The sequence below is a fragment of the Colias croceus genome, chromosome 16, assembly GCF_905220415.1.
Source record: "Colias croceus chromosome 16, ilColCroc2.1".
NCBI classification, from domain to species: Eukaryota; Metazoa; Arthropoda; class Insecta; order Lepidoptera; family Pieridae; genus Colias; species Colias croceus.
This window is the reverse complement of record NC_059552.1, coordinates 6251576-6265438: the sequence shown is the minus strand read 5'-3', so window position 1 is coordinate 6265438 and position 13863 is coordinate 6251576. Positions and strand designations below refer to the sequence as shown.

The 13863-nt window shown below is 36.2% G+C and overlaps 1 protein-coding gene across 1 annotated transcript in view; it reads left to right on the top strand.

Annotated features, from left to right (window-relative positions):
• Nucleotides 1-13736, top strand: part of LOC123698767 (dmX-like protein 2) — a 44779-nt gene extending 31043 nt beyond the window's left edge. Inside the window, exons 44-63 of the mRNA XM_045645550.1 lie at nucleotides 795-967; nucleotides 1253-1353; nucleotides 1539-1783; nucleotides 2329-2520; nucleotides 2805-2923; nucleotides 3376-3515; nucleotides 4156-4318; nucleotides 4543-4645; nucleotides 4828-4989; nucleotides 5569-5747; nucleotides 6062-6170; nucleotides 8082-8165; nucleotides 8796-8856; nucleotides 9165-9394; nucleotides 9696-9765; nucleotides 9851-9925; nucleotides 10175-10392; nucleotides 10766-10871; nucleotides 11131-11237; nucleotides 12072-13736. Coding sequence (XP_045501506.1) covers nucleotides 795-967; nucleotides 1253-1353; nucleotides 1539-1783; nucleotides 2329-2520; nucleotides 2805-2923; nucleotides 3376-3515; nucleotides 4156-4318; nucleotides 4543-4645; nucleotides 4828-4989; nucleotides 5569-5747; nucleotides 6062-6170; nucleotides 8082-8165; nucleotides 8796-8856; nucleotides 9165-9394; nucleotides 9696-9765; nucleotides 9851-9925; nucleotides 10175-10392; nucleotides 10766-10871; nucleotides 11131-11228 — 2628 coding nt within the window. The 3' untranslated portion in view covers nucleotides 11229-11237; nucleotides 12072-13736. The remainder of the gene's footprint in view (nucleotides 1-794; nucleotides 968-1252; nucleotides 1354-1538; nucleotides 1784-2328; nucleotides 2521-2804; nucleotides 2924-3375; nucleotides 3516-4155; nucleotides 4319-4542; nucleotides 4646-4827; nucleotides 4990-5568; nucleotides 5748-6061; nucleotides 6171-8081; nucleotides 8166-8795; nucleotides 8857-9164; nucleotides 9395-9695; nucleotides 9766-9850; nucleotides 9926-10174; nucleotides 10393-10765; nucleotides 10872-11130; nucleotides 11238-12071) is intronic.
• The last annotated feature ends 127 nt before the right edge of the window (nucleotides 13737-13863 follow it).

Here is a 13863-nt window from a genome sequence, read left to right as displayed (position 1 = left end):
ATGCTTAATACAGTTATATCTCCAAAAAAGTTTTTTTCATTTTAATACAACTTCATAATAATAATTAAATAGTAAATGAAATTGTCACATTTGTTTACGTGTGCAGGAAACGTAACATCTATAACAGTCTATAACATTGAACCTTCTGTGTCGTTAGTCTATGCCAATTGCCATGGCAACTATTTGTTTATTTATATTTAATTGGTGAATTCTTGTGACTTTTGCTTACACCTGCGCGGAAGTGACAAACTATCTTTGTCTTTTTTGTTTATATCATTTTATTAGAGCCCTCTCTCTTATACAGTCTGTCAATGTAATTAAATTAAGTAAAATGAAACTTGTATTTGTGTGTGCCTGACACTGCATAGGAAGCATATTTTTTGGATATCTTGTGAGTATATAACGTATCTATACATAAAATATCATTGTTCTGGGCGGTGAAAAATCCAACGAATCCAAAACCATGAAAATTGGTTCAGCAGATCTCGAGTTATAAGTGTTGGAACATACAGACTTTCTTTTATATATATAGATATAAAACATTAATATGACGCGGATTTCTTTCCATCATACTATGAAAAATCGATAAATTATTTTTGTAACTATTTTATTTATATTGCAATAATTCTAGTGTAAGTGTAGTGTGTAAAAGGAAAACGAACCAACCATTCTCTTGGACTTCATTGTGAAAAAATAATTAATCTATACCTTTTAAAAGATTGTGCTAAAATGGCTGAATTCTATATTTCTCGTACAAAAATCTCATCATATTTACCATCTAAACTTGTTTCCAGTCTGTAGCACACGACATGCTAGGCACGATCGGCGAGCTAGGAGTCCCGGGTGGTTCGGCCACTCGCCTCTTACACACATTACGAGAACTGGCCGTGGCTCTGTCCGCTTGTATCTATCAAAGCCTGTGCGATTCGGATACGTTCAGCTTGAAACACCCGCAGCATCATGATGGGTGAGATCTTGATGATGTATAATTACTAGAATCTTAGCGAAAAAACAAGTAAAATATTTTGGAAAGCTTAAAATAACTTTTTTATGTAACTGTTTGATTTTAATTTTTAAAGTTATGTTTAATATTGATAAGAAATTAGAGAAAAATCAAAATAACTAAAATAAAGACAAATTAAAAATCTTTTTCAAGAATCTATAGTCTTTAATATAAAGATTTATTGAGAAAAGAACGATGCTTAATATATCTTCAGATCTAATAGATGTTTTTTATATTACTCAATTGCAGAATTATTGCTGAAACGCCGGGTACATCAAATTTACTTGTCAGAGCGAGACGATTTTCAACAGAAGAACTCGCAGTTACTACTCCTTCCAATAAATGGCCTGGTAAGTCATTTTATATTAATTTTAAGCATTCCAAAGTTTAAAAACTTTTTTGTGTTTCAAAGTTTGCTTTTATTCTACAGCTTCTTTATTCGCCATTTGCAAATTTTTGTGTTTCGAGATTCCTCTTTTTAGCTTCGATATTCGCTGCTACATCATTGTCTTATAAGCGCATAATATATTTATAGGTGTATCAGCGCTCCGCGGGCTAGCTTTACGAGCGGCAGAAGAAGAAGACGCTCCCCGCTTACCCGTGCTGCTCGCTGAAGCGTTCTGTGCGGTGTACCTGGCTCTGCTCGGCTGGGCTCTAGCAGCCAGAGATGCGCATCTACTGTACAGGCTCGCTGCACACAATATGGAGACCAAAGTGCACGCTAAGCTGTTTGGTGGAGGGGTTAGGCGTTTGCTCACTACGGCGCCCGCTCCGCCTCAGGTATTTTGAAAATATAATAGAAGAAAACTTTTTTAATCCTACTAATATTATAAAGGCGACAGTTTGTAAGTATGTATGTATGTATGTTTGTTACTCTTTCACGTAAAAACTACTGAATGGATTTGAATGAAACTTTACCACAATATAGCTTATACATCAGAATAACACATAGGATAGGTTTTATCCCGGAAATCCCACGGGAACGGGAAAGATGCGGGTTTTACTTTGAAAACGCGGGTGAAGCCGCGGGCGGAAATCTAGTTGCAAATATTTCAGAAATTAAAAAAAGTGATGAGCAATTATTAAAGTACCCAGAAATATTTTTTTTTAATCTAGCAGAAATTACTTCGACGGTTTATATCTTTCTTTCTTTATTTATATCTTCTGTTAAACGAATTGAGCACTTTAATAAACTATTGTTTAAAATTAAAATATTATATTTGTTGAACAGAAATTTGACCGCTATACCATGAACTATATCTAAAAGGTGGAATATTAAAAAAATCTTATTCCATAATTACAATTAATAAACCTTTTACTTACAGCCAAAACTAGTAGAGCGCACGGAAGGCACGTCAGTGTGGTCATCTCTACGCGAGAAGCGCGCGTTACTACACATGCGTCTATTGGGTCTGGGACCGACCGCACCGCACGCGAACATACAAGAGGGTCGACCCACGTATAGGGAACAGTTTGTGTCGCCGCAGTGCAGTATACTCACTTTCTTGCTTACTAAGGTAAGGATATTGTGTAATGAATATAATATTATGTTGGAAGATTTATTTTTTTAAGATATTTAATTATGATAATATTTGCAGAATAACTTATTGCGTTAGGTTGGAAGACTATAATCTAAATTCTAAAGCAATTTAAAGAAAAGCTATCTTGTTTTGTAGCAAAAATTAACGACAAAGATGTTTTAATGATAATGTATAATTTTATTTTTTTGGTAATTTTATATACGTGATTGTTATGATATTTTAGCAATATTATGAATATTCTTGAATAATTTTTTGCTTAGCCATCGGCTGAACAAGACCCAGACAATAATGATTACGATTCCGCCGAGTCCGGTGATGAAGATGAACACGAGAGTGAAAGCGAAGCGGAAGACGATATCTTTGATACGTCCACTACCAAGTGAGTATCTTCAGATTGTTGCTTTACAAGAAATATGTTTAATTGTTAACGTTATTACATTATATCTTATAGCTTTCAGTGCTTTCCTGATATAAAAGAGCTTTTATAAATTTTAGGTCAAAACGGCAGACGAAATTGTGTTTTTAAATAAGTTTCTTTTTCTTATATTATTGGTTATTAAAGTTAAATTTGATAATGTACTCCCTCATCGAGTAAAACTAAGTGTGAGTCAAAAGAGTAAAGTTTATAGTTAACTAGCTTACCGCCCGCTTTGTCTAAATCCTAATACTTACATTATATACTAAAACCTTCCTCTTGAATCACTCTATCTATTAAAAAAAACTGCATCAAAATCCGTTCGTAGTTTTAAAAATTTAAGCATACAAAGGGACATAGGGACAGAGAAAGCGACTTTGTTTTATACTATGTAGTGATTAATAATTAACACCCAGACCGACAAAAAACCGCGGCAGCAACAGCGAGCACTCGGACCCGGAGTCGTACTCGTGGTACGTGATGCGTGTCGGCGTGCTGCGCCTCGCACAGACCAAGCTGCAGCACTTCCTGCAGCAGTGCGGCATTGAGATGTCCGGTGCGTGGCTATTCAGACTATATTATTTATCGTGTTCTAATGGACAATATAAATTTATTTAGCTAGAAACTCTATTGTCGTCAAAATGATTCGGTTCAATCTTTTTGGAAGGCATTCTTTATAGAAAAAAAATTGGTTGTCTGTAAAGTCAGTTTACTGACGATAGTTGAACGTGACAACGATTGTCCTTCTTTGTCGCTCATTTCGCGCTCTCACTTGCACTGGAACGCCTCAGAGCGAGGTAACGCCGCATGAGTCATGTTTTTTCGGGCGTGCAGCCGGCTCTATCGAATTATAAGACGTTGTCACGACAAAAAACACTGGAGTATATCATTATGAAGTTCTATTGTGTTTTCTTTTAGCATTGCAATATGATATTCTTATTAGATTTTATATGCTGATAAATTTTCTTTCAAACATTTGTAATGAAATATACCATCTGCCATTATATATGCACCATATACAAATAAGGGTGGTTTTAGAGTTGCGCGGACAGCACAATGAATGTCAGTGTTGTCGCGTTAACTTCTAAGCGTGATAGCGTAAATAACGCATATTTATCAGCGCGTGTGGTGGTATTGCATTATTATCAATGAATTTGATCCATAATAAATACATCATATATCAATATAATCCACAGAGCTAGCGACCACAAGCCCTACAATACACGCGGCACTGCGGCGTGTAGAACAGTGGCAGCAGCAGCTCAGCGAAACGCTGGAGTCACGAGCCGCTCCGCAGGACTACATACCGGGCTGCTTCCCCGACCAGATCACTAGCGGACCGCCTATTAATAAGTACAGGTAGGAATGATATAAAATGAAAAGAAGAGAGAGAAAAAAGACGAACTTTTACATACCCTCTTCCTATAAAGGCCAGCAACGCCTCCACAAAGAAGAGACGGTGGTAATCGCTCGCTTTCGAGCAATTCACTTGTTCTTTTTGCCCGTTTTTTATTTAAAAAAGTAGGGTATTTTAAATAAATTTGTCAATTTTTTTATAACACTAACATGATTTAAATTTTCAGATGTCTCCTAGAAAAACACAACACACCATTCAATGCGTCCATGTATAGTTCTGCACCTGCCAGACGTCTATGGAATTACCTCGTACGTCAGGAGCAAATTCAGGTATAGTTTACGATTTACATTACATTTGACGAGTTCACGATTTACATCGAATTTTAATTAAAATAAATTTTGAGAAAATTTTAATTAATTAAATAAGTCGATAACGAAGCGGGATTCAAACTCGTATTATTTTACTAACATAAAAAACTAAATAAACAATATATTACACGAAACACGTACAGGACATATTCATCCGCGCGGTGTTCTCCCGGCGACGCACGCAGTCAACGTGCGAGCCCGCAGCAGATGGACGCACGGTGACGCGACATGATGACGAGCTGCACAGCCCTGTACGCATCATACACAAGGAGCAGGATTCGATTGCCGCTTTCTGTCTTAATAAGGTGTGTTGGAGACTCATTTCATGTTTCATTCATGTTTTTCTAGATGGTGTTTCGTGTTTCTGTTAGTCACTTTACAAACTTGTCAACTGAATTAAAAGGCCATTCAAGTTTTACCAAAAGAGTGAAATAGGGTTACCTTATAAGGAAAATTAATTTATTGTTTACCTTCCTAATAGTTATTATGATTTAGGACCGATTTTTTTTTTCTTCTATACAGCGTGGTGAATTGTAAAAGTGAATTAATATTATTCCTCATAAGTAATTTATCATTTTGTCTTCTTTATAATAACTCAGCCCCCGGAATCACAGGACGTGGTCCGATCGGGCTGCTCGGGGCTCAATGGGTTGAACGTCTATTATGGAGGAAGGAAGGTGAAATTACTCCATCGATAAAGGGAGGATCCTCGACCAGTCAACTCGACTGGCCGGCCGTGAAGGCCCCGATGGATGATGTCGGAAAGTTGTATATATAGCTCTGTAGCAAAACATTTCGCTTGCGCGATTCAGAGCGAGGTGTCGCTACACTATTTTACATATCCAGAAATCGGTCATTATTCTTGTTAATGTGATGTTTACCAGGTGGGAGGGGGTCTGCTGGCAGTGGCGACAGCTCGCGAGGTCCAAGAGATGGACGTGTCGCTGCTGCTGCGCGGCGGCGCGTGCTGGGCGGAGGAGTGCGAGGTGGACCTGCTCGCGCTCGCCAGCGACCCCGCCGCGCTGCCCGACACCGGCTTCCTGCTCATACAGCACCACGACAAGTGCGTGTCATTGTATCATTTCACTAGCTGCGCTGCGCGGTTTCACCCGCGTGCCTCCGCTCCTGTTGGTCTTAGCGTGATGATATAAAGTCTATAGCCTTCCTCGACGAATGGGCTATCTAACACCGAAAGAATTTTTCAAATCCGACCAGTAGTTCCTGAGATTAGCGCGTTCAAACAAACAAACTCTTCAGCTATATTATATTAGTATAGACTATGGACACTTGATAAGTAGAAAGGATTTTCAACAGTACAAGAGCGTAATGTGATTGTGATTGATTTACACACGTTACGTTATGTAATGAATATTCCAGGGGCAACAGCGGCTCAGTACCGGGCACGGGCAACACTTCACCGATGAACCCCACCGCGCCCTCCGCGCCTGTTGGTATCGCGGGGCAGACTGGCCGCGGTGCTAGTGTGGTGAGCCCACTATTATTAACCACTTAACAACAAACACATAACACTAACAACATAATAATAAAATCATAACACTAACCATTAACTAATAAACAATGAACATAAACACTTAACACTAACCACTAGACACTAGCACCTAAACACGAATCACCAAACAGTAAACAATAACCTCTAAACATTAAACAAATATCACTAAACACTAACTTTTAATTACATAGCACTAACTGTATAACAATAACTAAATAGATAAAGACAACATTAACCACTAATCTTTACACTTTTACATTAACACCAACGCACTATGTTGCGGACCATTATCAAATCTCATATACACTGGTTTATTTATGACATGGCATTAGTAATCGCTAACAGAATAATTATTACTTTAAACTCTTCTAAGCACACTCGTTGTCATAACAGCCAAACAACATTTATAAATATTACAACGTATGATTGTCTCAGTTTGAAAAAAAATTGAATTTGTTAATCATACTTTTAAAGCTTACCAATGGATTCTGATGGAAATCTTGTCTTTTATTGTTACTTTATTTAAAATGTTGGATATCAAATTTTAAGTCATCCAATCATATTATATTCAAGATGGTATGCTCTTGTAGAATTGGTTTATTTTAGTTATGGTAAACTAAAAGGACAGTTCACATTGAACATGTATAAATCGGTTTGTTTCTATGTAGTTTTTGTTTTATCGTCTTGTGATTGTTATTACAAAACATTCATCACAAAAATAATCAAGGTAATTTTTTTTTAATAATTCGGAAGAACACGAATCTTCAAAGCAAAGGTTATGCGTATTTAGGTGCAAAAATATATTTATCCTGTGATGTAAATATTAGTTTGCTCTCTCGAAATATTTATAGTAAATAAATTGGCTCTAAAATATTTAAATATTATTGCCAAAATTACAAACAGTTCTTATTTTAGCATAGAATAATAAAAATAGTAGTAATTGTAATTCTGATCATCTTCATTGTGATACAGATTATGATTCCTAGATACAGATACCTTAAACATCAAAGATATTTTGTAAAAAAATACTTTGAAGTAAAATGTAATATACTTATTTTGTTTACCTATTGTATATTTATTAACTGTACCTTATAGTGTATAATATTTCATATATTTTATCTTCATTCGATATGAAGATTTTTGGTGTTTTTAATATACTAAAAAATGGTGTGGTTCAGATTTTGGTGACAAGAAAAATTTTCCTGCTGAAAAACTAAAAAAAATATTTTATTTTCAGGCTATGTATCCATTGTGTATATACTGATATACTAATTTATTCGGTGTAATAACTATTTATTTAACTCGAAATCAATTCTATCCTACTAATTTTCTAATATGGCAAAATCGGATGTTAACAATGAATATGTATCGCTTCGTCTTTAACAAATATCAAATCCACAGCACGAGCGACGGTCAAGCCACGCAAAGCCAAGTGGGCACGAAGCGTGCGTTGTCACAGTACGTGAACGGTATATTCACTAACAACATTCACTTGTTGCGACTGGGATTGAGTGAACGAATGACAAAATAATACAATTATATAACATTTCCATAAAATATAGACATGTTGGATTATGTATCATTCATTCACTTTGGTAATACTCGCTGGGTTTGTGGAATGGTGTTGGTAAACTGTAACATGTTGCGTGTCGCCTCAAGAGCTTTGCTTAGTTAGACTCTAAAATAAATTGATACTATAAAATATAATCGTTTTAAAGTATATTACAACGGAAGTTCCAATATCCCAAATGGTTCAGAAGAAAGAGTTAGAGACGTAAAAATATGGGCTCATGGGTAACGTTCCAGTCATCTAAGATAGATAAATTCTAGGAGAGTTAGGTAGTCTATAGTGGTGTTATGTACTATGGTAATAAGTGTTAACTACAGGTGAAAGGACTGCAGTTTCCGGGTTGCCACGACGCGAAATACTGTCGTCTGGTGCTGCACCGCTCCAAGCTTCTCATGAAACCGGTCAGTGACTGCCGAGACCCCCCCCCCCCCCCGCTGCCTACAGTCCCCGCTCCCCCCACTCCGCTCCCCAAACACACCCCTTAGACATCCCGCACTCAGCCAGCTTTATTTCGATGTTTTAGATCTTGGATGTCTTCTGAATTTTTTTTATCGATTCATCGCCCGATCCATCGTTTCGTAATTTTGTATTTGTTTCGTTTTTAATTCGATTTACACTATTTGTTTTTCGTTCAACCGTTGTGTCGTTTGTTTTTGGCTCCCGATTGGTTTTCATTCGATGTGTTTTATTTTACTCACGTCATTTTAGATATTGGAACTTTTTGTAAACATTATTTTTTATGAATTTTTTGTCTATTATAATATTATTTGGCTGCACAGCGAGATGCTAACTTTTTGTTGTTTTGTATGCGTGCTCGTGATATTTTGGGTTTTATTTTGTTATTTTTTAATATCCTATAACTAAATATAAGTTAATAATACATACCTACTAAATAAGACGCTTGAAACCTATAACCAAATGTAATATTAAATCTTCGTCATAATAAATAATTTATACTGTTAAAAAAAATAGAAATTTAGTTTTCGTGTACCATTTTATATATTATGTGGTCATATAAAATTTTACTTTAGGTGCTGAAACACAAAATCGACAATATTAAGCGTATGGCAGCGCATCCTTCACAACCCTTGTGTAAGTTTTTGATTAATAAATTAATTATTGCTTGTTGATTTCGTATAAAATGAGTTCATGCTGGGGCATAAACTTTCACATTGTTTTTTTTTTATAAAAAAATTGTAATTTTTAGTAGGTACCGTTGGTGTTACTATATTCAGGATTATTTACAGTAAATTGTACACAGCGATATGCCTTTATAATTTTCGAGCCTGGTTACTTTGCTCTAACTTTCTAACTTTACGGTTCTATATGTTGCACACCGCGATGAGCATAGCTCTGACGTAACTATTGTTCCCTACGATTGTGCGTGTGTGTGTGGGCAGACCTGACGGGCGGCGCGGACGGGTCGGTGCAGCTGTGGGAGTGGGGCCACCCGTACTGCGTGTGGTCGCCGCGCGCGCCGGGCGCGTTCGCGAAGGTGACGCGCGTGCGCTTCTCGGACTACGGCAACAAGTTCGCGGCGTCCGACGCGGACGGCAACCTGGCCATGTGGCAGCTGCAGCCCGCGCCCAAGGGCAGCGCGCAGCCGCAAGCCCCGCCACGCCCCTTCTTTGTAAGTTGCCGACACTTTATTTTATTATCACACTTTATTTAGGAACTTCTTTTGTTAGATAGGAATTGAGAAGGGCATGAAAGTAATTATTTCGCAATTCAATTCAAGACAAAATCTAGATATTAAATGCGCAATAAACTCAATGCGTTTAAAAGATTGACATAAATATATTTTCATGTTCATTTTGTAGTGTAAAATTGTATGTGACTACTACATGATTCGTATGAATTTGGAAGATGAAAAGGAAATTTATTCTAGTGAACTTGCTAGTGAATTAATGAATTTGCTTTTGTATTTACAGACTCATCAGTGTCATAGCAAAGGAATAAGCGACTTCGTATTTTTGGGTTCCTGTAGTTTAGTTGCAACAGGTAACATTTCAATCAAGGAATAGTCTGTAGTTTATTTTTGATGGAATGATGATAAATTTAATAATGTTTAATTTTTTAATTTCAGCGGGTCACAGTTCCGAAAGTAAAAACGTTGCCATTTGGGATACGTTAATGCCTATCAAGAAAGCTTTAGTAGTTTGTGAGTATACAACTGTTTAAGTATTAATTCTACCGTTGCATTATTTTATTTCAATAAATACTATATAAATAATATCGCTGAATACAACCGCACGTTGCGTGCAACATAGACTGCACGTTTGCACGTCTAAGTTGCACACTAGAGAGAGGCGTCGTGCGTGTCGCTGCAATGTGTTGTACTACGCCAAAGAGCGCTAGCTATTCTGTACTACGTACATGTATCAGTGTATAATGTGCGGTGTGGCCGCAGCGTGGACGTGCCACGAGGGCGGCGCGTCGTGCGTGTCGTGGGCGGGCGGCAGCGGCGCGCTGGTGTCGTGCGGGCGGCGCGGCGACGTGCTGGTGTGGGACCTGCGCGCGCGCGCCCCGCGCCACAAGCTGCACGCGCACCACGCGCCCATCAAGTGCGTCGCGCTCTCGCCGCACGAGGACCAGTACGCGATCGGCGCGGCCGACGGCGACATCAAGGTGAGCATATAGCCTCTGAATTCGTATTGATCTAAGCAGAATTTACGACGGCAGTGCAATCTATGATAATGACATTGTTTCAACATAGGTTTATAAATATAGGATTGTTTTAAATAAAAAAAAAATGTGTGCGTGTACTAGAGTACACACGTAAGAAGTGAAACTTAGGGATAAGAAAAAGTTGGCGCGTAACGCAAAAATGTCACGCCTTCGGCGTAACGCAAAAATGTCACGCCTACAGCGTAACGCAAAAATGTTACACTAAATTTTTGTCCAACCCCGATAAAGAAGTTTCAGTTCAAAAATGTTCCGTCCAAAATCTACAAAATTAACTTATTTTGAATTAGTTTGATTTATCTAACATTTTATTCAGGTGTTCTCCCTGGCGACGCACCAGTTGTTGCACACGTTTGCGGGTGAACACGCCCGGAGTTCATTCTTCAAACACATCGGACAAGGCGTCACGCAAATATATATTGGTAAATATTTACAGCTTATTAACGATTTCAAAATCGTTGTATTTGAAATATATATATATTTTTTGGTAAATTGAAATTCTTGTGCCATTTATTTTAAATATTCGAAATCTCAACAAAAAAAAATTTAATCCATAAAAATTTTAAGTGGCTTAATGTGTTTCAAGTGAAAGGCACATACATCACTAATTCATCAAGTATCATTATAACGTACGTAGTTCGATACAAAAATGTAATATAATAAAACAATTTGCGTGAGCAGACAACGGCGGGCGGCTGTTCTCGTGCGGCGCGGACGGCACGATGAAGGTGCGGCGCCTGCCCGACCGCGACGCGCACCCGCCGCACTACGCGCACTGACCACACACGGTGCGGACTCACGTACATTACAATTATTATAAGAGATAACTGCGTCTTTGGATTCCAGATTACCGTATTATATATAGGGTTAGTTTTCAATGACCGGCCAAATTTTCAGAAATGGTTCAGAATCGATAACATTTTAGATCTAATGAAAAAAAAAACTTTTTTTTAATTAGATTTCATTCCTGTCCGCCACTAAAAAGCGAACGTGTGGACATTACAAAAGCACAATTCAGTTCAACAACCTAGATAGGTAGAAGTTAGCACACACATAAATTTGGCAATGCGCGCATGCACACAAGTGCATTGATTCTGGCGGTGTTTACGATTTAGGAAATTTTTAAGACATTTTCAAATGAATGTTATTATTTTATTTTATTTTATGCGACAATTATATTTCAAATTGTACCTTTGGTTTAATATCTAGATCTTAATTTTAAATTTTGGCTGATCATTGAAAACTAACCCTGTATAATAATAATATAATAATAATATATAATTATTTTTAGTCACTTTAAAAATATCTGAATAGTTTTAAAGTGACTAAAAATAATTAATATCGTTACATTATTTTTTTTTGAAGTGAAACTTCTTTATCGGGGTTGGAAAAAAATTTAGTGTAACATTTTATCGTTACGCGTGACATTATTCCGTTACGCGCCATCTTGATTCGACGTATTTCTGTAAAGTTGCGTATAGTAAATTATTTTTGAAAAATAAGGTCATAAAGAAGTTTCACTTCTTACGTGTGTACACACATTTTTTTTAATTTATTTAATTGTTTAGTGTTATACTAACCAATGTTTATTACTCATTGACGTTTATCTGTATCTCGCACAGGTGAACGAGCCAGCGGCAGTAGAGTGGGGTTAGCGAAGGCGGGCCCGGCCCGATGTGATCGTTGTATTTATCTTGTTGTTGTTCGTGTTACGAGTATTGATTGTACGCCCCTAGACTAGTCACTGAGTAGCCCATGTTGTATCTTATAGTCTAATTGATTGATCACTATGAATCTTTAGTTCAAATATATACGCTATTTTTATTTAAACCTCTCCTAGACGAGGTATAGGAATTATTTATTCACACTAGCCGAAGAGGTGCGCGGCGGCTGTCGGCCTAACGGAGTGTGACGTTGAAACGAACCAGAGTGTTGTTCGAGTGCAATAATCCCTCGCTGTCTTATGAATCGCCTACGTCGATGCCTTCACAGTTACAATCTATAAGAAATTAAGCTTACGAGTGCTCGCACTCATACTATAACATGTTGACGCATAATAAATAATTAACATATTATATTTCTATTTGTCGTCGTGGCTTAGTATGTGTAATGTTGTATTAAAATAATTATTCTTATAATCACTATATATCAAATATTGTGATTCACTAATTACTAACATCTCATTGGCGTTCTATTCTTACATTCTTTAATATTATATCACCTTAGGTGTAAGTGTTTCTCCCTATATATTATGTATATTTGAATATTGTTCATGAATCGTCCAATTTGTTTTGAGAGCAATATTTTCCGCGATAAAGAAATCATAGCAATAACGTTGAAGATACTAACAGCTTTGTATGCCTTGGCAAACAGTATTATAAGACATGTAAATGAAGGCTGCGAAATTATTCTTAAAATATATTTTTAAAATGAAATGGTATTTTTATGTATGTTGTGTTGTGATATAACTGACGACCTCGGCGTTAGTCTCGCATTTTATTCCAATAAAATTATGAAATTATTTTATATGTAAACTTTTCGGAACTAATTTCCTTATTTAGCAAATCTTTATTTTTTATTATCTTATTTTATTAGTTTTACTTTGAACTGTATTACTGGAATCACAATTTAATTGTACGCCGTTGTGTATGAAACTACTTCACATCATTCTATTAACAAAGCGTCATAGTCCAATTAATGTGCTCTTAGTGCTGTCAAAAGACAATTTCCTTAGATGATTTCGTTGTTTTTATTTGGTTATTTAATTGTAATACTTTAGGTTAATATTATTTAGTCACCAAAGTGTATGCGTACGTAAACAATAATAATAAACATATTGAAACAAGTTACCAAACTCTAGAATGTATTAAAAATTCGCACAATGAAGTATTTGTACACACTATTGCTTGTGTGTCACATCAAAATGTTTCCTTGCTATTCACAAATATTTATTCTGCAATTTTAGACAAACATTTAGCGTATTATTTTACTATCGTTAAAGTACCTTACCCGATGGTACATTATTAATTTATCTTCATCGTAATACAATTTTACTTTGTTATTAATTTGTGTTTTTATACCTTACCTCTTACTAGTACATTTTGTGATACATGTTTCAACAATAATTTATCCATCCAAGTATAAAGTGTGTACATAATTTCTACATCACTTGTAACTTTAAATAGATATTCAATATTAAAGTATATCATAAAGTCAGTTATAAAGAGTAACAAATTTCAAATATCGAGCCTGTGTTATTATAATTAAATTGTGGACATTGTATTTGATGCTTATTTTGTTTTATTTATAAAGAACGTTTAAAATAAAGGTTAAATCAAAACATTATTTCTATTTATTTTTCACCCTAAGGCCTAATTATGGTGAACATAAAACGTACATGTATTAAAATAAAAC